Raw genomic sequence first — 24136 nt, forward strand, 5'->3', positions numbered from 1 at the left:
GAGAAGGCGGAAGTGAGGGCGTCCGCCGTCTGGGCTCGGGCTCCCGAAGAGCCGGGGACGCAGCAGCGGCGGCCTTCGGGTGAGGTGATTGGCGTTCCGGCCGCCGCGGTGTCCGTCGTCTCCTGGCGCCTTGGCCGAGTGGAGTCGTGCCGCCGGGTGGAGCCGGCGGCCCAGCGGACCGGAGCGGTGAGTCTCCTTCGGACGTCTCCCAGCGGTCGCGGCCTCCCTCCCCACAGGCTAGTGACGTCTCCTCCTCTCCTCTTGTTTCTCACAGGCTGGGAACGCAGCCTCCTCTCCCCCCAGGTCCCCCCAGGTTGGGGACGCCACCCGCTGACCCCTCACCTCTGCTCCCCCGGCCCGTGGGCACCTCCTCCCTGGCTCCCTTGATCCCCCCGCAGGAGTCCCGCGCCCACTTTCTCGGGGCCCCACCTTCCCCAGCCCCGCGCATTCCGCTTCCCAGAAAAGGAAATTGCCTCCTGGATTTTCCCGTCGCTCGGAGTTGATATCAGCCTTAAAAAAAAATCCCTGTGAGTTCCCACCGACTCCCTCTGTCACTGTCATGAGAAAGCTATTTTTGGGTTCCCTGCTGAACTCGATAGACGTCCTAGGCAGCAAGTTAAAAAAAAAAAAAGTTCAGCTGACACTAGTTTCCTCCCCCACCCCTGCACTTGGTAATTCTGGCGATTGTTCCAGACGCCGCGCTGATAAAGCTGTTCCTAGTATTTGGCTTCAGGGGAACTCCAGCTGAGAGTTAGGACTGTCTTGAATGTGAACAGAAAGCACCTCCGAGTTTTAGCAGCTTGAGTGTATAGTATGTGCGTGTTTTCTCTTGTTTCTCGGGAAAGTAAATTACTAAATGTTTTGCTACACAGGCATAGAAACGAGAAGAACTTGAAAAAATTTTTTTGAGTGTTGGCCTTGGAAACCTGGCCGCTGGCATTTTATCCATTCACCTGTGGTTACTAGGGGAGGTAGACGGGGCTTTTCTGATTTTGAGGTTGCAGGTGGAGTAAGGACGCTGTGGCCACTTTTGTGACTCCAGCAAGAAATGTGTCTCAGGCACTTGCCCATGTGACGACCTGCAGGCGTTAGGTACTTCACAGTATTCCAGAATTGTTACTTAAGGTCTTTGCTGTGATACATTTGAGGCCCCTAAGATTTTGAAAGAAGTTCAAATCCTTGCTTCCTGAAGGAGAACAAATAGTGCCTAGGAAAGAGAATGCCCCGCGAGTTTGTATTCAGACGTAAGGCCCAACGGTTGACTGTTTTGCAGCCCTTCGTGGCCATTGCAGCACTTTTGCAGGTCTTTGCATTTTACGACTAGATTTTAAGGAGTTAGTAAATAGTTGTAGTTTCTAAAGGTAGTAACAAATATAAGATAATTTCTTTGTATTTCGTATTACACAGTTTTACTTTATACGAGTTACATGTTTGGCCGTGAGCAAGTATTCATTGACTTAAAGATTGAGCAGTTCAAGACACAACTTACTGATTTCTTGGGAATGTTTCTCTCATTAGCGTCTGTTGATCTTAAAGGAACACATTTTTGTGCATCACCCTACACCCCCCTCCCCCAAGATAATTTAACACTCTGCTCTTTGGATTATAATGTATAACCCAGATACTAATAGGTGGATTTAAACCATGACTTACTACAAGGCTATTTTCAATATTTATTCATTTTGCAGTCAAAACAAGTTGATAGTGGTTACATCCCACAATATTTAATTAAGGTAGTGCTTACTATACTAGATTCACAACTGCAAAAATGGAATTACAGTCTTGAAGCTCTTAACCTACAGGGTAAGGAATAGTTTAAACTTTGTTCTATCCCTTGAATTAATTCATGTGGAAGCCACATGAATTCTTAATGTTAGAGTGGAAAAGAGGCCATACGAAATCTTTATTTGCAAGTAAGAATATATGTTTACTCCTACTTATTCTAGTTTATGTAAAGTGAAGACTACCTCTATAGCATCTGATGAAGTGAATACCTAAGGCACCATATTAGGTTAAAAAAAATTCTTAAAAAAAATTAAACATTAAGAAAAATACAATTGTGTAAGATGAAAAAAAAAAATTCGGATAGAGCATATTTTCTGCATGGTTGCCGGATCACTTCTGTTCACTTCTATAGCTAACTCAAAGCACTTTTTGTTCTTTTCTTGGTGTCAGTTAAAATAATTATTCATTGTAGTTAGGAGAGTGATTTTCACTTAAACCATCACAGTCCCTAAAGAGTAAAGGGGAAAAATGTTTTAACTTGCCAGAAAGAAAGACTAAACCTTAAAATACTGAATGACACTCAAACTACTGCTTTAGCTTACTTTTCCCTTTGCAGTGTAGTTACATGGGACTATATACCGTAGACACAGAGAGTGACTACCTAAAAAAGTTTATTTGGAAGATGTAAAGCTTCTGTATTACTTCTTAAAGCATGAAAAGTAATGGCGTCTCGATTTTTAAGAGTGCTGACTTTCATGTCTGAACACTGCATTCCTCTAATGGGATTCCTCTTGTGGAATTGTGACTGATTGGACAGCAACGTATGTGCTATAGAAGGTTTCTTTAAATCCAAATATCTTCAAGTCTTTTGAGCTGGACTGCAAGAGGGCAATATGTAGACTCTCCAATAAGCTGAATTTTAGCTGGACATTTGGGCAGAAAAGGTAGACTTAGCTCAGTGACTTTCGCTTTTGTCTTCTGGCTAGCACTTTAATATATGTTGTACAACCAAATAACGGATATCAATTTCTCAAAAGTGATTTTACTTAAAAAAAAAAAAAATGAATGGTTAAAGTTTTGTAAGGTGAATATACCTGGAATTGTCAAAGATATTTTGGGAGTGGGAATTAAAAAGCCTTTGATATTGGATAACCAACATCATCTATCAGAAACCATAAAAAGTTAAATACCTTTTGACCTAATAATTCTACTTGTAACAAATTTACCTGAGGTAATAAGTGAACACACAAGTGTGTATAGGAAGAAAAGTGTAGCATCACAGTGTCATCTGGCCTCAGATTTGGAGGGTGTAACAGAGGCCTTATACCCCATCCTGGAGCACTAATGACTAGTTTTGCCATTTGCCATTATCTTGCTGTCCCTTCCTTCTTACCAGAGTCTTCCCTAGGAATCTGCATTAGCTATAACAAGACTTTGCAAACTGTTTTTAACTCTTCCAAAATATTATATCAAAACTAAAAAAGTAAAATCACAACACCAGTTTTTCTATATTGATTCTTTGGAATTCTGTCAACCCAACCTAATAACACTGGGCAGCTCATGTTTAGTAGAAGCTGTGGTCAGCATCTTAGTCTAGTGTAATAAAAATAAATGGAAAGAAAATTTCAATACAGCTTTATAGACAAAGTTGTCCAAACACAGAGAGACAAACATAGGGTAGGACAAATTGCACAGGCTCTCGGGTCAGGTAGACCTGGATTCCGATCCTAACTCTTTTTCTTATTAGTAGGGCAGTCCTCAGCGAGTTACTTAGCCTTTTAAAGCTCCATAGTTTCCACTTTGATAAAGGGGTGTGGGGGGTGACAATAAAATTATTAAATAAAGTAACTTTATAGAGCTGCACATAACAACTATTTTTTATTTCCAGGCACAGTTCTATATATTAACACATTTAATCCTCTCAGTAATTCTGAGGTGGATTGGTTTGTTATCCCCATTTACAAATGAGAAAACTGAAGTACTGAAAGGTTATATAACTTGCCTAAGTCATACTCCAGGTGATGGAGAAAAGACTTAAACCCAGATCATCTGATTCCAGCACTTAAGCTCTTTACCATTTCATGGTACTGCCTCTCCAGCCAGAACAGTGCCTCATCCTTTGTAGGCACTTATCAAATGGTTCTCAAAATCCTTTTAAGAAGAAGAAAAAGGTATATATAGTGGTAGAAAGAGAGAAGATTACTATTTTCACCCACTATTTGGCTTGGTGGCAGCCAGGATTTCTACATAAAAATGAGACAGGCAGGGAGGAGATACATTGTACCACATTGCCTGGAGGCTCACCTTCTGTTTCTAGAACTAGAGTTGAGGGTTGAACAACATGGGTTTGAAGTGCATGAGTCCATGGGGATTTTTTTTGGTAAATGCTACAGCACTACATCATCAGAGGTTGGTTGACCCTGTGGATGCAGAACCACAGATACACAGGGCACACTCTGAAGTTATACATGGGTTTTTGACTGCCCAGGGTCAAAAACCCCTGTGTTGTTCAAGGGTCAACTGTATATCTGGCACATACTGGGAATTTTCCTCGGGTGTGATTATCTACAACAGAGACCTGGTTACAGAGGCTGTGAATTGCTTTTAGATACTAGCTTTTCACTCGTAAATTCCATAATGGTCTAGAATTTGAAAGCATCTCACTTACCCATGAGAGCAATAGTTTTCCACAGGCAAACAAAACCTCACTTGTTTTTCCAGTCACTAATAATGAAACATAGTCACTTGACTTGACTGAAGGCACAAGGACATACAAATACACTTTTTCAATTCCATTCTTTGAACATGATAGAAATTGCCACACTGAACATTTGAAAGTACAGTTGACCCCTTGAAAAACACAGGTTTGAATTGCACAGATTTTTTCAATGAATGTTGCAGTACTACAAGATCTGTGGTGGTTGAATCTGCAGATGAGGAACTTTGGGAACAGAGGGCCAGCTAGGATTTTCTGTTGTGTAGGGGTCAGCACCCCTAACATCCACGTTGCTCAAGGGTCAACTGTACTCAGCAGAATTTTAGATCTGGAAGAAGAGACCAAGATCCAAATGGTTACATTGTCCAAAATCACATGTCTCAGTTTCTCATGATCATCTGATCCCTTGTGCTTTACTCTTCCTTGCACTGCCTGCTGGTCGCACTGTTCTCTCCAGCTCAGGATACTTGAAGGAACTTAAGCAGCCTAATTCAGTTCTTCAGCAGGTTCTTAATGAACACCTGTTATGTGAAAGATCTTGTGCCAAGTACTGAGGATATGAAAATTCTTGAAACTTCAGTTATAGAAGACAGACATTTAAGCACATTAATTATGCTATAGCTAAGTATTACAATTGAGGTACTTTTCCTCTTTTAACCTTGTTTTCCATCTTTCTATTAGATCATGAACTCCTTAACTTACAGTAGTCATGAAGCAAACTCAGAAAACTTTGAAAGTGTTCTATAAATCATATTAACACAGCTAATGCATATCAACTAAAAGGTAGCTTGCATAGATAGCTATGATATGTGTGTGTGTGTATGTGCATGTTAGGACATTTCTTCCTTGCTGTCTCTGCAGAGCAGTTGGTCATTGTGTTACTATGAGTCTGCTACACTGTGAAAACAGCTGTGGGTCCAGCCAGTCTGAGAGCGACTGCTGTGCAGCCATGGCGGCTGGCTCCTGCAGTGCTGCGGCCAAGGAGGACAGTGTGAGCGGAACCGCCAGCACTGGGAATCTCTCCAGCTCTTTTATGGAGGAGATCCAGGGATATGACGTGGAATTTGACCCGCCCCTGGAAAGCAAGTATGAATGCCCCATCTGTTTGATGGCGTTACGAGAAGCAGTGCAAACACCATGCGGCCACAGGTTCTGCAAAGCCTGCATCATCAAATCAATAAGGTACGTGAGCATCAAAAAGACCCGTGTCCTAGAAGAGCCAGGTTCAAAGAACATTATTATGTAAAACACAGGACATCCCAAGAGTAGTCTTAAACGTAAAAAGCTACTTCGGGAAAAAGAATACTGGACAGAAAACTAAGAAATTTACATTCTTATTCCAGTTCCTACTATAGTATGAAAGATAATTACTATCTCCTTCCCTCCTCTGACCTTCAGATAAGTAAACAATAAGTCGCTACTTTAACTACTTAAAGCAGTTCTATTGTAGACAAGGGTGTGTCTTTAAGCTTTAAGAAAACAATATAAAATAATGTACTTTAAATGATGATGCTGTTCGAATATGATCATGTCAGCTGTACAAAGAATGCTGACTCTGTAAATAATCATAATCATTATTCTGAATTTTAGCCACATTAAATTTTGTCTGTTACCTGATGTCTATGGACAACTATAAAATAACCAGTATTTTTAAGGAAAATATTAATTGATGGCTCCACCTTCATAGTATATCCAAAATTCAGTCCCTCCTCACTGCCTCCACTGCTGCCACCCTGTTCTGAGTCACCATCACTCTCTCACCTACCCTTGCCTTCTCCAGGCTGTTCTCAATGTTGCAGCCAGAATGAACTTGGTAAAATAAGTAAGATGATGTCATCTCTGCTCAGAACATTGCAGCCGGTCATCTGAGAGTAAAATCCAAAGTCCTTGTAAGGCCCTATATGATAGGTCCATAAATTTTTTCACCTCCTCTTTATTAAACTCTCCTTCCTTCCACCAATTCACCTTTTGCTGTTCCTTGAAAATGTCAAGTAGCCCTTGAGGGATTGGCTATAGCTGTTCCCTCTGCTAGGAACAACCTTACGTCAGCTAATTGCCTAGTCAGTGCTCTTTACTCCCTCCAATGTGACTCAGTTCTCACCTTCTCAAAGGTACCCTGGCTACCATATTTACACCACAGCATGCCTAGCCCTGCTACTCCCCGCAGTCCTAATCTCTCTTACCTACTTTTCTTTTTTTCTTTAGCACTTTTCGCCTTTAAAAATGTGTTTATGGTCTTCTTGCCCACCTGGAAGATACACTCCTTGAGAACAGGGATAGATCTGTTTTATTTCTTGATATTTCCTAAGTGCTGGGAACAACTCCTGATACACAGTAGGTGCTCAGTAAATTATGATTGCTTTAGCTGAATAAAAGTATGTGGGATTCCCACAAATGTTTCAAATTCATCTCCTAAGTTAGAGATACATTTTACTATAATTCAGAAGTAGATGGGAATATTTTTAGGTGACTAAGGAGTTCTATACAGAACAAAATAATGGAAGAAGTGGGGGAATTTTACGTTCTTCAATGAATAAACACCTAGTTATATTGGTAAGATCAATGTAGAGCTGGAGAAGGATTGGTGTTAATTCTTGTTTAAATGTGTGATAGAATTCACCGGTGAAGCCATCTGGTCCTGGACTTTTATTTGCTGGGAGATTTTTGATTACTGATTCACTAACCTTACTAGTAATCAGTCTGTTCAGATTTTGTTTCCTTATGATTCAGTCTTGGTTGTATGTTTCTGGTAATTTATCTTACATGTTACCGAATCTGTTGGCATATAATTTTTCATAGTAGTCCTTTATGATCTTTTGTATCTGCGATATTGGTTGTAGTGTCTCCTTCATTTTTTATTTTATTTATTTGAGTCCTCTCTCTCTTTTTTTTTTTTTTTTTTGTTGGTTTCTTTTTCTCTTTTGAGTCTGGCTAAACTTTTGTATAAAGTTTAAATTTGCATTTAACTGTATCCATACTTGAGAATTGGCTTAAGTTACAAGGGAGCATGTGTCTTGTTTCGATTTGAGGGAAAAAATGTGTTACCCAGTGGTGAACTGGCAGTATCTATTTAGGGTTGGTTTTCTCAGCCTCCACACTGTTAGCATTTTGAGCCAGATACCTCTTTGTTGTGGAAGAATGCCCTGTGTTTTGAAGGATGATTAACAGCATCCCTGGCCTCTGCTCACTGGATTAGGTTAACATCCCCACTTCTCCAGTTGTGAGACTCAGAGTGTCTCCAGACATTGCCAGATGTCCCCTGGGGGCAAAATTGCCTCAGTCAAGACCACTACCTTAGGGTATACATGAGAGCGGTGGTAAAGGTTCACCTTTTTTTTCTATTTATAATGATTTTTACTTACATTGTATTTAGATAGAAATAGGACTATATTATGGATCACTGATTTTCCTGTAGGTAGAGGTATGTAGTGTTTTACCAGGTGTCACCCATGCCCAGGAAGGTAGCTAATCTTTAGCAGTTTTTTAATAGCAAAATACTCATGCAGGTAGTGGGACAGTGGTCTGAAAAGAAAGTAAAACCCACAAAAGGAAGTCTGGGGCTTTTTTTTTTCCTATCTCCCTCTAAGCTAGAAGTGATCATTGACTTTGACTTTAATGTTCTTAAAGGAACAGTTTGGAAATTTCTCATTGGTTATAGTCATTCAGAGAATAAAAATGCATCTCAATCCCATTCCATTTTCTTTTGAAGTGATCTCTAATCTGTGGATAATGGTTTCCAGCTTACTTTGTAAGGTTCTTCTTTCTTTCTCTTAGATATCCGTCACTTAGGTTTTGGGACGACATTTCAGTAAGTTTGTTTATGGCTTTCTTTGCTTCTCAAAAAATACCTGACAGTGTAATAATAACATACAGTCTGAAGAGGCCTCATAAAGACTGTGTTTCTCACCTTTGTATTTCATTTGATGGCCGACCCCCTTTTTTAGCACCTTTCCTGACCACAGCAACTACAACTGTTGCTTAACACATAGGAGGTGCGCCACAAATGTTTGAGTGACTAACACTCTGCAGGCTCCCTGACCTGCCACATTTTGTGAGCAAAGATTGAGGCATCACAAAAATTTAAAGGGGAATGACAGACACCCAGGCTCCCTGGGGATAGTTTTTCTCATCATGAGGCGGAATAAACCGTTGGGAAGCAGGACACAGATGTCCTTCAACTTCCGACTGCATTGTCCCCGAGCTATAAAAATAAAGGAAGCCTTTGTTGCCCCGAGCCTGTGATGGTGACTTCTCAGAATAAACTTACAGAGTAAACTGGGTTTACTAATAACTACAGACATTAGTATATTCCGAGCAGCATATATTTAGTTACATCTCACTAGTATGTTGAATAGCTGCTGACAGAACAGAGGCCCTGTCCTTGACTGTCACTTCATCTTATGCCAATCAAAATATGATTTTTAGTCGATCAGTTTTTCTCATTTTTTGGTTGGAATCTATCCCAGAATCTAAAATTCCTTAGTTTTTAATAGGTAGTCAATATAGTGCCAGTCGTATCCATTTCATAAAAGAACAGTTCATAGCCGTACATTAAAAGGACAGTTTATTTTAGTAATATTATACAATATAATGTGTTAATTTATTTTCCATGGGAAGTAATACATGGAGGATTTATATGTGCTGAATTGAAAGTTATCTGTATTTTCTAATGTGAGCATTTGTTTAAATCTACTAAATGTATGTGTTTTATTTGTTTTTTTAGGGATGCAGGTCACAAATGTCCAGTAGACAATGAAATACTGCTGGAAAATCAACTGTTTCCTGACAATTTTGCGAAACGAGAGATTCTTTCTCTGACGGTGAAGTGTCCAAATGAAGGTTGTTTGCACAAGATGGAACTGAGGCATCTTGAGGTATTAAAGTTAACTTTCTAGCTGTAGCATATGTGCAAGGAAGTTCCTAGAGAATAGGGACTTCACTGGGTCCATCAGGGTATTGCCAGTGCCTAGCATGGAGTGGTTGGTTAATGATAACAACTCTTTCATTGTTGACTATAAATGTAAGTAGAAACCAGAAATTTCTTACTCCATTTACTCTGGCTTTGCCCCAGTGATAGTAAATAAGAAATCAGTATTCTTCTATAAGTATTTTGGGTGGAAAATTATCTGCAGTAAAAGTGAAGAGCATTTTAAATACAAGTGTCACATTTTAATCCCATAACTTCCTTTCTTTTATTTTGAAATAAGCAGCAAATAAGCATCATCTTGGTATCCTCATCATCATACTTTTTTCCCTGGTTTTCTAAATTAATTCATTTTATTATGAACTCAATGGAGTTCTCCTATATCTTGAGATTAACTGAAACCACCAGATAAAAGAATTTGCTTTTAAATTAAACAAATCATTTTTCTTAGTGTGGTGATTTTATAAGAAGTTAAGTATTGTTTATGTTCCATTTGAAATTAAGCATTTAAAATATATTTGTAACTTACCCCTTAGCTCCTTTTGAAGGAGTAGCCTTTTTGACACAGGACTAAATAGGTAATCAGAAAATGTGACTTCTTTCCAACTCTCTTGCTTAACTGGATACACGAACTTGAGAAGTCATGTTCTTCATATAAACTTTGAATTCACAACCATTATTTGAAAAAAAATGAATTAAGGCCTTCATATGTGGTTCTGTGGTATATATGAGGCAAAGTAGGTTCAGTAGCCAATTATGTAGAAAAGAACAGTATATTCTTTGAAAAGATTTTATGTAGGAGATTTCTTACGGATTGGCAAATACTAATTGATTATTTTCTCCTTATCATAGGATCATCAAGCACATTGTGAGTTTGCTCTTATGAATTGTCCCCAGTGCCAGTGTTCCTTCCAAAAATGCCAACTTAATTTTCATATTCTCGAGGAGTGTCCAAGGAGACAGGTTTCCTGTGTAAACTGTGCTGTATCGATGGCATATGAAGATAAGGAGGCATGTACTGACTTGAATTTGTTAATTACATTACTTTTTTTTTTTTAATGTACGTTGGAGGGGGTTGGCAGTAGATGAGGATGTTAACCCAATTCTGAGTTTAATTTATGTTACCAGTTGTGAGAAGATTGATTTTTTAAGAAAGTAAGTTTAATAAACCATTTTAGTAAATGAGTGTAGGGTTTATATTTGCATCTCTTCCTTAGAAAGCATTGTTTATACTATTCACCACTGTAGTAGATCTGCAGGTAACAAAAGCTTCCAGGAAAGACATAAGCTGATCCGTTTTCCTATGTGATGTTTTAATGACCAGTCTTGGATTAGAGACAAACATAAAATGATTACTGCATAAAGACTTACACTTTTCTCTTTGAGAAGGAGAATAAGTTATTGAAACTTTTATGGAGATTAAATTAAATCCCACAAAGTGTGTTCCTTGGGTGATAATTCATCAAGTTATACACATACAATGAATTCACTTTTCTGTTTGTATATTATACTTTAATTAAAACATTTATTTTTAAAAAGAAACTTCATGGTACCTGACAGCCTCATGATGATAGGACATTTTTTCCACTTAGAAACTGAGATGTAAGAAGTTAAGTAATTTTATATTAGTAATGTCAGTGGCAAAGCTAGCACTGAGATCCCCATCCTATGTCTTCTTTACTAAAATAGTATACATATAATTTATGTCCTTTATAACTATTGAGATACTTCCTTAGCTTTATTTCTTATAAATTCACCTCAGTAATTTTCCCTACTTTCTAATGAGATCCAGCATATTATACTCATTAAGTTGATGAATTTAAAAAAAAAAAAAAAGCTAGCTTGCTAAAAATGAAGAGAAGTTTGAGGCATAATTAGAGCAAATTGGCATCTTCCTAAACTTCAGTAAATTAAATGGACCCAATCAGAAAGGTTAATTATTTCTTAAATTCATTGTATTCTAGAAAACAAGGCTAACCTTCCTGGGGCCTGTGAGAACCTGGGCACCAAGGCCTCCTGCCCTAATCATGCTTCTGTTGTTTAACCCTCCTGAAAAGAGTTTCAATTAAATCATCATTGCTGCTGCTGGAAATTTTTGGAAGGTGCCTTTGGAGAATTATAGTGCTGGTGAATGTTGCCTCAGCTAGTCACAGTCTCCGCCTTTAAAAAAAAAAATCTCTTTTGTATACTACTGTATTCTTTTAAAGAGCTAGAAGGCAGGATGAATCTTATAACTACACTGGCAAAAGGGCAGAAAATAACCTTTACAGATTATGCTCACATTTTTGTTTTACACACACCAATGTCCTTAATTTGTTCATAGTGAAAAAAAATTACTTTTTATACAAATAGTATAAATAGGTTGTTTTTACCTTTGCAGGTTTTCTCATGTTTTTCTTACATTTTTCTCATAAAATTTAGATTCATGACCAGAACTGTCCTTTGGCAAATGTCATCTGTGAATACTGCAATACCATGCTCATCAGAGAACAGGTATGACGATTCCCTTTCATAAATTGGTGTTTCCATAATAGATTAAAGAAGTGAATTAGGTTTTTAATTGGAAATTTAAGTCAATAAGGCAAAACAAACACAGATTGAAGAAGAGTTAAAACTATGTGCATTTTAAATGCAAATCAAAATCACTATGTGGTGTCACCTCACACTGGTTAGAATGGCCTTCATCAAAAGTCTACAAATAATAAATGCTGAAGAGGATGTGGGGAAAAAGGGAACCCTCCTACACTGTTGGTAGAAATGTAAATTGGTGCAGCCACTATGGAAAATAGTATGATGATTCCTTAGAAAACCAAAAATAGAACTACATACATGATCCAACAATCCCACTCCTGGGCATGTATACCAAAAAGATGAAAACTCTTATTCAAAAAGATGAACATGCACCCCAGTGTACCCCATAACAATACGATTTGTAATAGCTAAGACATGGAAGCAACACAGGTGCCCATCAACAGAAGACTGGTTTAAGAAGATATATATTCAATAGAATATTACTCAGCCATAAAACAGAGTGAAGTACTGCCAGGTACAGCAGCGTGGATAGACCTAGAGATTATCATACCAAGTGAAGTAAGCCAGAGAAAGACAAATATGATATATTAATCACTTATGTGTGGAATCTGAAAAATAGTACAAATGAATCTATATACAAAGCAAATAGACTCACAAATAGAAAATAAATTTAGGGTCACCAAAGGGGAAGGTGGGGGAAGGGATTAAATAGGGGTATGGGACTAACAGATACAAACTACTGTACATAAAATAGATAAGCAACAAGGATTTACTATATAACACAGGGAACTATATTCAATATCTTATAAGAACCTGTAATGGAAAATAGCCTGAAAAATATTTATATGTATATAACTGAATCACTTTGCTGTACACCTGAAACTAACACAATATTGTAAATCAGGTATAGTTCAATTTTTTTAAAACTATATCAATTTTTTCAAATAAATTAATGTAACAGATACTTTCAGAAAGAACAAAATACTCAGCCCTAAGTACTTAAAATTCTTAAGCCATTAACAGTGCCCGTGTTTATATATATTCATAAAAGTTCCAAACAAAACCAGGTAATTTTAAGATAAAAATAATTTAATATGAGAAATGCATATTTACATTCTGTGAAATAAGGATCTTAGATACCCAGAAGCCAGTTGAAAGAGTAAGATAGAATACTGAAATAGAAGGAAGCAATTCTGTTCAGTAGCAGAATGTTATTTGTAGCTATGGCCCCTGAGACATACTGGGAGATGTTGAGATTTCCAGGATCTGTAGCCACCTCTGTTCAGTTGTCTGTAGACCGGTGATGGGGCATCATCAAAACTAGTGGTTCTAATAGAGAACTATTCATTTTTATTATTAGTAGAGAAAGGAAAATTCCATCTGATTGCTATCTTCTGACATTTGGAGAGTTTACCCACAAAATATGAATATTAGTCACTAAATATTTATACACCCATGAAATCTGCAAACCCAGAGATCATAATTGATCACTTTACTAAATGGGAACAAGCAAAACCTGTCGCTCGAGTAAACTTTTCCATTCATCTGTTAACAGAGTCCTTTAGTTTGTTTCCAACAAAACCTTAATTTGAAGGTGTTAAACTTCTTTTTGCTTATGAAGTCTCACCTCCCTGGTTTTTCTTTTTGCTCTGTTTTAATATTTAAAGGAAACCATTCAGCACATCTAAAATCCAGCAAAAGCGGAACTTAATGTAGGAAAAAAAAAAAAAAAAACCCTAGGTTAAAAGTCAGAAAACCTAGATTTTGACTCTGATTGTGCCACTAACTTGCCCATTGATTTCTGGCAAGAAAGTTGACATTCTGGATCAGGGATCAGCAAACCAGCCCACCAACCAAATCTGGCTGCTGCCTGTTTTTTGTAAATAAGTTTTATTGGAACCCAGCCATGCCCATGTGTCTGTATGTTGTATGGATAGAGTTGAGTTCTTGGAACAGAGACCATAGGGCCTATAAGGCTGAAAATATTTACTATATGACCCTTTACAAAAAATTTTGCTGACCACTGTTCTAGATGATATGAAATGAAGGATTGGATTAAATGGTCTCTGATGTTGTTTCTGCTTGAAATATCTATAACTATAGCTGAACTAAATTTCTAAAGGAAATGTAGTACCACTTTCAAAGAACATGATTCTGTATAAAGATCTCACCTTAAAGAGTATTTTTTTTAAGAGTCCCCAAATGCTGGGATTTTCTTTAAAATTTTATTATAGTGCTTAAAATACCTTCTGACATCTGAGTCTTCCCATTATAGTCAAAGTATGCCCAGGTTAACAAAAATAAGATTTATGAAAGGTGGCCATGAGGGAAGTACTAGGTACAGTCGGTGGCTCTAATGTATGCAGTTTACTGGTCCCCGTTAAGTGTCCTGGACCACAGGGAGGGTCCCTGGGTGTGTTTACAGTCATGGTTGACACCAGAAGGTGATTTTTGTTTAAAATGCCACTAGAGGGTGCCAGTTCCCCAGCACTAGGAATAAATTTATTTTCTTAAAATGAATTTTGAGTGATTTCGGGGAACGTATGAAATGATGATATTTTCTTTCTCTGTGACTTTCGGAATTAATTATCATTTTAATCTTTGTGGACTAATTAGTTTTTGTTGCAGCTATTCAACTCAGCCATTGTAATGATAGCAGCCGTAGACAATACATGATTTTGTGTAGATGAAATGTGATTCTTGATTTCAAGTGTGGTCTCATCAAACTAGGACATGATAGCAGGGGAAAACATTTTTCAACCTCTGTTTTGGTTTTCAGATTCCTAATCATTATGATCTAGATTGTCCTACAGCCCCAGTTCCATGCACATTCAGTACTTTTGGTTGCCATGAAAAGGTAAGGTGTGTTTTTGTTTTTTTTGTTTTTAATTCTTAAATATAGATCAAGAAAATTAAGTTCTGTAGTGTAGTGGAGAATACTGGTGGGGATGGAGCTGGCTGACATGCATTGTACATGTGGTCTTAAGCTCTGAAGAGAAATTGGGACTCAGAATATTGCTTTGGGAGAGTGGTTCATGGTGATGATGGAAAGTGTCATTAAGATCATCCTGAGACAGTGTGTACAGGAAAGAGAGGTAGACCAGGAAAGGAGCCATGAATGAACAGTCTTAGAAGGTGATGAAACAGGCAAGGAGAAAGTATTGTTACGATCTCCAAAATTAGTCTCAAACCCCAGCCATCAGTTGTGTCAAAAATCTAAGAAAGATCATTGTTTACAATATGTCGTTCTTTCTGGAAGTGCAGTTACACTTTTGCTTTTCCACTGTGCTTTTTTATGTGACTTTTTTTTACAGTAAGTATGCATTTGATTATAAAAAATAAAATGAGCAAATAGGGAAATGTGGGGAAATTCTGTATTGTCTGTGTACACAGAGAAAAAGACTTAAAGGAGATGTATCAAAATGTTAATGATTGTTAGGTCGGATAATAGGTAAATTATTTTCTTTTTGATTATCTGTGTTTTTCTATTTCTCTATAATACACATGAATTACCCTTACAGTCAAAATTGTTATATCATGAAATTTTTTTTCATATAACAGTTAGGATATTCTTGATGCCCTTAGCAGAGAATGAAGACAGACAGGAGTCCATTTTGCCACAGAGCTATAGAAATAAGTGAGGGATTGAGGGCAGTGCAGGTGGACTGCTCTTGGTTATGAAAGGAAGAGGGAGAAAGAGGTATCAGCTAGAGGGAGATAGAAGATCAGCAGAGAGGTCTGCCCTTTTCTTAAATGGGAAAGACTTTAATTCTGAGAGAAAGAGGGAGAGAATGCTTGAAGATAAAGGGAAAAGGCTGGATAAGCAAAATCTCTGAGGTGTTGGAAAGGGTGGGTCAGAGCCCAGGTGAAGCGTTAATTTAGGACAAGAGGAGAGTCATCTCTGATCAGAAGAGAAGGAGGAGTACAGATCCTGACACTCTTACAGGTGAGAGGGAGGGAGGTTTATCTGAGTGACAGCTGAGAGAGTGTTCAGCAGGTGGCCTCAGGTTTTCAGGGAATTAAGAGGCAAAATCATCTCACTGGATCAAGAATCTGATGAAGACAAAGAAGGTTGAAGGAGATCGAGGGAAGTGATGACGTGACTTAAAAACCTCTTCTTTGGCTTGGCTAGGTCCCTTTCCTCGTCCTCCCAGTATCTGTCCTAACCTGAAGCTCGTGCTTGAATTTTAGATGCAGAGGAACCACTTGGCACGCCACTTGCAGGAGAACACTCAGTCACACATGAGAATGTTGGCCCAGGCTGTTCAGAAATTAAGCCTTGCAGAAGCTCCCGTACCTCAGCGTGAAATGCTTCCATATGAGTCTCCCTTTGTGTCCCGGGTTTCCTCTGGGTGTCACTCAGAGGTCCAGAATTTCCAAGAAACTATTCAACAGTTAGAGGGTCGCCTTGTAAGACAAGATCATCAAATCCGGGAGCTGACTGCGAAAATGGAAACCCAGAGCATGTATGTAAATGAGCTCAAACGAACCATCCGAACCCTTGAGGACAAAGTTGCTGAAATAGAAGCACAGCAGTGCAATGGGATTTACATCTGGAAGATTGGCAACTTTGGGATGCACTTGAAATCTCAAGAAGAGGAGAAACCTGTTGTCATTCACAGCCCTGGATTCTACACTGGCAAACCCGGGTACAAACTCTGCATGCGCCTGCACCTGCAGCTGCCAACTGCTCAGCGCTGTGCCAACTACATATCCCTCTTTGTCCACACGATGCAGGGGGAGTATGACAGCCACCTCCCTTGGCCCTTCCAGGGGACGATACGGCTCACGATTCTTGATCAGTCCGAAGCTCCTATAAGGCAGAACCATGAAGAGATCATGGATGCCAAACCAGAGCTGCTTGCCTTCCAGAGACCCACAATCCCACGGAACCCAAAAGGTTTTGGCTATGTGACTTTCATGCATCTGGAAGCCCTGAGACAAAGAACCTTCATCAAGGATGACACTTTATTAGTACGCTGTGAGGTCTCTACCCGCTTCGACATGGGTAGTCTTCGGAGGGAGGGTTTTCAGCCACGAAGCACTGACTCGGGGATGTAGCATCCCCTCATTTGTTAAAAAAAAAAAAGACCCATTTGGAGAAAATGGTGCCTTTCCTTGCCCTGTTTGCAGCAATGATGTACAAACAAAAAATGCAGTGGGAAAGATATAACTACCAGTGAATGTGGTTTAACTTCTTCCTGTTAAAAATATCTGAAGAAGTTTTTTCTCGGGAATCTCCGTATTCCCTGCTTTTTCAAAACTGTTACAACCAGAGTGCCTGTGGCCTATTGCAGCGGCTGTTCATCAGTTAGGATACCTCTTTGTTGTACTTCCATGGGCTTTTGCTCCAGGGTTTTTTATCGTCAAATCCAGGGTTGGAGTAGTAAAGCTCAAATCTTTTAATAATAGTGGACGTTCCTTAAAACTTCAGTGTATTTTTATAGTATTAGATGTAATATATTAAACTTGGAAATCACTACCGTCTCGTGCTGGTGCCAGCAAGAAGAATTATTACTCTTGAATTCAGTTCTCATTTTATTTGACATCCTGTAGGTTTCAGAGGATTTGAACCATAATCCTTGGAAAGCTTAACAAGTTCTCATTCACCCTGGTTTCTTCCCCCTCCCAGGGTGTTATTAAAGATATTTAGGGACTAGTTTAAACCCTAAATATCACCTTGCCTGTTTAGTGTGAATATGTTGTCCGTCAAATAATTCTTATTTAAGTGTTTCATTCTACCTTGCTTTCTTATTTCCTTGAGGCAACAAAGTAGCGTCTTCTCCAGAGTATAGAACTCTGAAAACATGTGGAAACCAGCTACTGGGTGTTATGCTGTGAATCCTTTTTTGTCTGTTCAAGCAGAGTGAATTCCACAGCCCTGTGTATGCTCTCTGCTGCTTAATGCTTATAGCACAAGGAGATGCACACACGTAATCACCAACATAAAAACTAAAAATGACTCAACTAGTCAACCAATATGGCAGCTCATTGGTGGTGGCAAAAGCTATTTGAGCCAGAAGTTTTCAGCTCTTTTGAACACCTTCTAGTTTAGTTCAATTAAAAGGAAGAAAATTGCTTTCCTAAAAGCAGATTATTGGCATACCTGAGAGGCCACCGGATTAAGGTTGGAAGTCATCGTGGTTTTATCAGGACTCGCCAGGAGTGGGCGGCATCAGTCTAACAGTTCATACTGAGGAGGATCATATGGAATGTTATTGAAGTGACCAAATGTTCCAAATAGGGAAAGATGTATTTTGTGCCATTATATATTTATTAAAAGCCTATAGATATTAAAGATTATGGTGAAGTTCAGTGCTTGGGAGTCCCACAGCGAGTGTAGGCTCTCACGAAGAATCTCCGAGGACCCACCCACCATGCAGTTTATATGGGATCATTTCCAGTTGTCTGAGATGGTGCTGCACCTCCAGAGCGGCCAAGTCAGAGCCCCCTGACCAGGGTTCAAGATCAGCCTTCATTTCAAGAGGAAGCCAGGGGACTTTGTGCAGAAGAATGGTTTCAGTTCCAGAGACCCAGCCAGCGACACTGTGACTTTCCCTTTGCTTTTCTCTCTCCTCTCCCTCCCCACCCCACATTGCGCCTCCTGCTCTGGGCTTAGGTTATAAAGTGGAAAGAAAGGTCATACAGAGATCCTGTTCCCAGAGCCACCATCAGTGGCACCTGCCCAACACTGGTTTCGCAGTTGGCTTGCTGGTAGTTTGTGTTCCGCAGCTACGGAGCTTTCCAGCCAGCTCCTGAGCATCCCTGCAGCGTGACCCTGTAGGTGGGGAACCCTGCATCACTGCTATTTGCTATGATTGTTTTTCAGTCTTGTTGAATTCTATGTAAAAAATAAATGGCAGTTACTCTTTTTGCATAGAAAAAACCTGAAGGAAATACATACTAAGCTATTTTTGATGACTTATTTTCTTTGTGTTTTCTTGTATGTTTTACCTTTTTTACAATAAACATGTCCTTTTCTCAGAGAAAAAAAAATATTGCCACAACACATTCAACCCTACCAAAAAAGGAAATAATATTTGAAAGCTTTCTGGTCAAATTTCTATTAAAAGCATGGTTGTGCATTAGGTACTGAGGTGAGTCATTTCCTGCTTTGGTTTTATTATTTTTTTTCTATTAACTTGGGAGCCTTAATCCAAACAAAAACAATTTTTTGCCTACCTTCAAACTCATCTAGCTTCAGGTTTCCCATCGTAAAGTAAGGAGTTGGATTAGATATTTCTCAGGTCCGTGCCAACCATAAATTTCTGTTTCAAGAAATGAAGTTCTAACTAGCAAAATGTTGACCATACTTAGAAAAGTATTTTGCCAGTAGAAAAAAAACTTGCTTTTACTTTTTTTTTTTTTTGCTGATGTAATCATTTACTTCAATTTAGGGTCTCCTCTTAATTTTAACGAGCAATTTTTTTAACCCCCAACATTTGGCATTTTTGTAATAAACCTGCCACTTATTTTATGCTGGTCATTCATTGTGATATAGAATAAAAGTAATGGTCAGACTGTCTTTCCAAATAAAACCTTGTTGATTTCAGCTCAGAATCAGGTCTTTGCTGGAAAATGGGTCTCTCCCTTACATTTTTCAAGTCTCCTGCCCCACTCCGAAACATGCTGATTTCATCCAGTTGGCCTGCAAGTATTTGGGCTGCATATTTATATTTTATTAACCCGTTCACATTTATCTTTTGATATCACTCTTGGACATGGCTAAATTAAAAATTGTTTCCTCTTTTCCCAGGGGTGTCCAACCCAACGTTGGATGAAACTTAATGCAGGTCACACCCTTTGCTATTGGAACACAAGTCAGGATGCTGGTTTGCAGCTGAGTTGTTTTTTTACTATCCTTTGGCTGTTGCAGCAATGTCAGTTTCTGGCTCTACTACAAAATGATTCAGCTTTTATTTAAGGGAATAAAAATAGAAAAGAGTAAACTAGAGTGAAAATTGAGGTTGGTTGGTTTGTCTTTTTCCCCTTATGGACTATTAGAGAGATGTTGGATGATCTCTAGCAATTAGTTTTTGTGGCAGGTATAAAATTATAAAACTGTCCTCCATTACTGTTTTTATCCTGTAAGTCTTAGATAAGCTAAGAGCATATTTGTGAATTATGCATGCAGTTGGAGTACATTCTCGTTAAAGAGGAGCAGCTGCTTGTCATTCCTTTATCCAGGGAATCTTCAAGTCTCTAGTGACCAGAAAACATCTTTAATTATTACAGAGGTTTTTCTAATTTAAGACTGTGAAATACTTTTCCTTTTTTCAGTTACTGCTGCTTTTTCTTGTTTTGCCCCAGTTGAATGCTACTTACTGTATTATGTGAAATACCATTAGGTGTTTTTGTGATGTCCAGTTCCATAGAACCCTAGCAGTGCAGTGCCTTAAGGAAGTGAACAAGGGACAATAAATAGTCGTTTGTGTTTTTCCTTTGAAATGCATTTTAAAAAAAATTCCCGGGTGCATGTGATAAACTGTAGTTAGTTTCAGTTACTGTCCTTGAGTCTGTAGAGTGGAGTTGGTACTTCCAAATTCCAGCGCCCAGAAATGTGACCTGATGAAAGCAAACCAGATTCATCTCTGCACACTGTAATGTTCAGTCCAGCCTTCACTTTTGGTCAGACACTTGCAAGGAGATGCCTAGTTGTTTCACTAAATGTCACCAAAGCCTTTAATGTTTAAAGCTTTATCCTCCCTGAAAATTTTGAATTGTCATTATAAAATTATAAAATAGTGAAAAATAATTCCTAGATGGGGAAACCACTTTGAGGAATGAGGAGATGCGGTTCTCCTTTCTCTCAGGTCTCTGTCAGCAGGACGCTGGCCCTCCCTTTAGGACAGGAATGAAGCGGGGCAGAGACAGCTCTCACTGCTCTGCTCTTTCAGGGCTGGAGGCTCTGAGGCCGGTGCAGTCCCGCTTCCCGGGAGTCTACAGAGCACAGCTGGGGTGCTGCAGTGCTGTCTCCGAAAGGGAGACGCTCCTCTTGTCAGAGCTCCTCGCCTCTGCTGACTGATTGCATTTATCCCAAAGTCCCAGACCGATTTCAGGATAAGAGCTAAACAGCACGCCAGTGCTGGAAGGGCAGGTGGATTTCTGTATTCCAGGAGAGAAATGCTGTCAGTGGTCCTGGAAGCACGTAACAGTTCTAATGTGCAGAAATGTTGAAAGAATTGTACAGTGAACATCCACCACCTAGAATCCACAAGTAACATTGTTACATTTGCCTTATCACTTAAGAGATGTGCTGCTTTTAATGAGACTTCTTCAAGTTTGATTTCTCTTTAAAAATTGTGTTGCTAAGATAATGGAACAGCTTTAATCGAGTGGTTTTAAACTCTTTGGGGAAACTTGTGATATTTGCATTATAGCTGGAATTGTATTCCTTACTTTAAGCTAGTTTTAAACTTGTTAATCTGTCATGCTGAATTTCAATCCTATTTATTTTGCCGGAAGGGATATTTCTTACAATAGAATTATTTGAAAGCCCTTGATCAATTGTGCAGAATATTCTAATGTTATTTTCACGCTTGACAAATTATCCAATTAATTCCTCTGGTGAGAATGTAATTTTGGGCCCGTTTTGCTTATACAAGGTTCCAAGATTATGTTCCCAGAGGGTTTGAAGAGTCAGGGTAATTTAGCATGTAAACCGCTAAATTAGGAGCTAAGAGATTGAGATTTTATTCCTGTCTGACCATGGGCAAATCACTTCTCTTTGTCTTTGTGTCCATTTATCTACTTGTGGGGGCTAGAATCTGAAATGTAGACATTATTAAGTAATGGGTAACATTTATTAGTGCTTGGATCTATTAAAAAAGACACTATTTTAAAAAGAAAAAAATACACTCTGGATCCAGGGAGGCTCTCAGAATTCTCTATTTGACAAGCTATGAAATGCACTTGACTTTTGAAAAGTAGAAGCACGGGCCATGGTTAGAGTGTCATCAAGAAGCCTGCTATTGCTTAGAACTTACTATTGCCGTGAAATTTGTGAGTGGTTTTCCTAATCCATCTGGACTCAAAATAACTTGTTTTGTGAGGGGGGTGGTGAATGCAAAGATGGAAAGAGGGGGACATTAATCATAGAATGAACATCTGTGATCAGTTTAAGAACAGGTTGTGTGGAGGGGCGGGGCTCTAAGGAGTTACCCTGATTCACTGCCACACACCCTCCACTGCTCCCCCAACCGTCACCACACACAACCCGGAGCGCCAGTCCTGTCCTGCCAGCTCAGCCTCAGGTGGTCTCCATCAGGGGATACAGTTGAATTGCAGGGTCGACCAAGGGCTAAGCAGGGTCTCTGTGCTCCGTTTAGTAGATGAGTGTGCCATGTTCTTTCTAAACCCAGGTGATGAGCGTAGATTCACATTTGTCTCACAGAGGCTCTGGACTTTTTACTTTAGATCACATCTTGCAAGGTTATAAGCAAAACAGTTCCTTAAATGGCCCTTGTTGACTATTAATTTAGAAGAAAACAAATGCCAGACTGGCACACCTGTCCCTCCTGTCGGTTGTTGATAGTCCCTTAGCCTCTGCATTCCACCAGTATATCCAAAAAGGTACTCTTAATTCAAGTGAAATACAGGCATTAAAATGTAAGCACTATTACAAGTGTTTTCTAATAAAACAACTAGAGTGCTTTGATTTTTTTGCCTTATCTTTGTTCTATTTTGGAAACTCTGTAACTCACTATTTGGGGAGGAAAGAATGATCCTAGGCACTAGTTTTCACTTGAAATAAAATTAGTATTTTTCTCCTTCTGGAAAGAGTAAATGAGGATTCATTCTAGTCCTTGGTTTAGGCTCTGGTTTCTGCTCTGGGGCCTGTAAGACTGCATTTTGCAAAACAAAATTAGGCCCAAAATAAGGAACTAAACAAGTAAAAGTGTGAAACCACATAACAGGTTGATCTTATTCCCAAAGCAATAAATGAAGAGTCTCAGTTCTCCCCAGTTCCTGGGCTGTGGCTGTCCCCACCTCTCCTTAGTTAGCATTCTCCCTGGATGAGTTCTTAAGTAACGGCTACCTCTACTGTGGGGCAATTAAAATCATTTTTAGTAGGCTTTCTGTGGGTCAACCCCTATCTTTTCTAAAATAGACTCAATTTCCCTAAGTGGAATATAAAAGCTCTAAGACATGTAATTAATTACTTTACAAAATTCCACCTTAATTTTTAAAGTTCCAAAAGTGAAATACTGCTATTAATCCCCGAATAAGCCATCAATTTTTTTAAAACATTCCACTTCTATTCTGGGTTACCTTCTTGACACTGTCAGAAGTTCAGGAAAAAAGCAGAAGTAAAACCAGTGAATCACTGAAGTAGTTCATTGGTCAAAGTTTATCTTGCTTACACAAAAACTTGGCAGACCAGGAGCATTCAAACCAAAACTTGGGAGGCTCAAAGAGACATTGTTACAGTGCAGCTTGTCTAGTGTGGAGCAGTGTTTATTCTTCACAGTTATTAGTTACAATATTAGAATTTTCTTAAATGAAAGGGAATTGGTTAGTGGTTACTTCATATCAATTTTGGGGAACACTTTAAGTTTCGCTTATAATTTTCAGAGGCATAAGCAAGAAATGACTCAGGTCAAGTTAGCCTCGCTTGTCTTGCAAAATAAGCTAAATTAAGCTTTGCTTGTATGACTAAACTGGTTTTGTCTGCTCAGGGAGTTTTTCAAGTGCTATCTCCATTTGTGTTTGATTTTAACACTTATCTTCTAGTCTGTTCTTATGAATGTCTGTTACACTGTTGTCACATTTAAGAAATTAACTTTTGTATAGGACCAGCAGGGGCTGGATTACTTTAAAAAATGACAATTGTAGCCTTGGCAGAAGATGATGCAATACTCACAGAATTTTTGCTTGGTCTGGGTAGGGAGTTGTACATTTTAATAAAAAGGTGAGTCAGCGAGTCTAAGCTTCACAGTATTTATACTGTTGAAAGTGAAATAATAAAACTGCACTGAAAAGTAGATCCCCAAATCCTGAAGAATATTTCTTCCCCTCCTTAACCCCGCCTTCCCACTGACTGCTCTGTCCTGACTGGCAGAGGTTGATTTAAAAATAAAGAGTGAGTCCCTGTCTGAGGAGGGCTGGCCTCTTTGTCTTAACCCCAGGTTCCTTTTCCTGACCGGTCATTTCACTTGAGGTGTCTAGATGCAGTACACAAAGCCCCACCAAACGTGCTTAAAGACTGTAACTAGTCATTCCCTTTAGAGCACTTAGGA

The 24136-nt window shown here is 38.9% G+C and overlaps 1 protein-coding gene across 2 annotated transcripts; it reads left to right on the forward strand.

Annotated features, from left to right (window-relative positions):
• TRAF6 (TNF receptor associated factor 6) lies at positions 1-18822 on the forward strand. 2 transcript variants are annotated; one of them, XM_011000595.3, is made up of 7 exons: positions 1-186; positions 5303-5623; positions 9165-9315; positions 10218-10376; positions 11787-11858; positions 14677-14754; positions 16089-18822. In XM_011000595.3, the coding sequence occupies exons 2-7, from the start codon at positions 5325-5327 to the stop codon at positions 16956-16958; spliced, it is 1629 nt and encodes a 542-aa protein (XP_010998897.1). In that variant the 5' UTR covers positions 1-186; positions 5303-5324; the 3' UTR covers positions 16959-18822. The 2 variants fall into 2 exon arrangements, with proteins under 2 accessions (XP_010998897.1, XP_010998898.1); XM_011000596.3 differs by having other exon boundaries at positions 5308-5623.
• Positions 18823-24136: the final 5314 nt, after the last annotated feature.

The sequence above is a fragment of the Camelus dromedarius genome, chromosome 12 (assembly GCF_036321535.1).
Source record: "Camelus dromedarius isolate mCamDro1 chromosome 12, mCamDro1.pat, whole genome shotgun sequence".
Lineage (NCBI taxonomy): Eukaryota > Metazoa > Chordata > Mammalia > Artiodactyla > Camelidae > Camelus > Camelus dromedarius.

Bases quoted from the DNA above. Each gene is read 5' to 3' on its own strand.
- TRAF6 (XM_011000595.3), top strand. From the start codon at position 5,325: ATGAGTCTGCTACACTGTGAAAACAGCTGTGGGTCCAGCCAGTCTGAG. The intron at 5,624-9,164 runs GTACGTGAGCAT...TTGTTTTTTTAG, and splicing joins TGCATCATCAAATCAATAAG to GGATGCAGGTCACAAATGTC. The intron at 9,316-10,217 runs GTATTAAAGTTA...TCCTTATCATAG, and splicing joins TGGAACTGAGGCATCTTGAG to GATCATCAAGCACATTGTGA.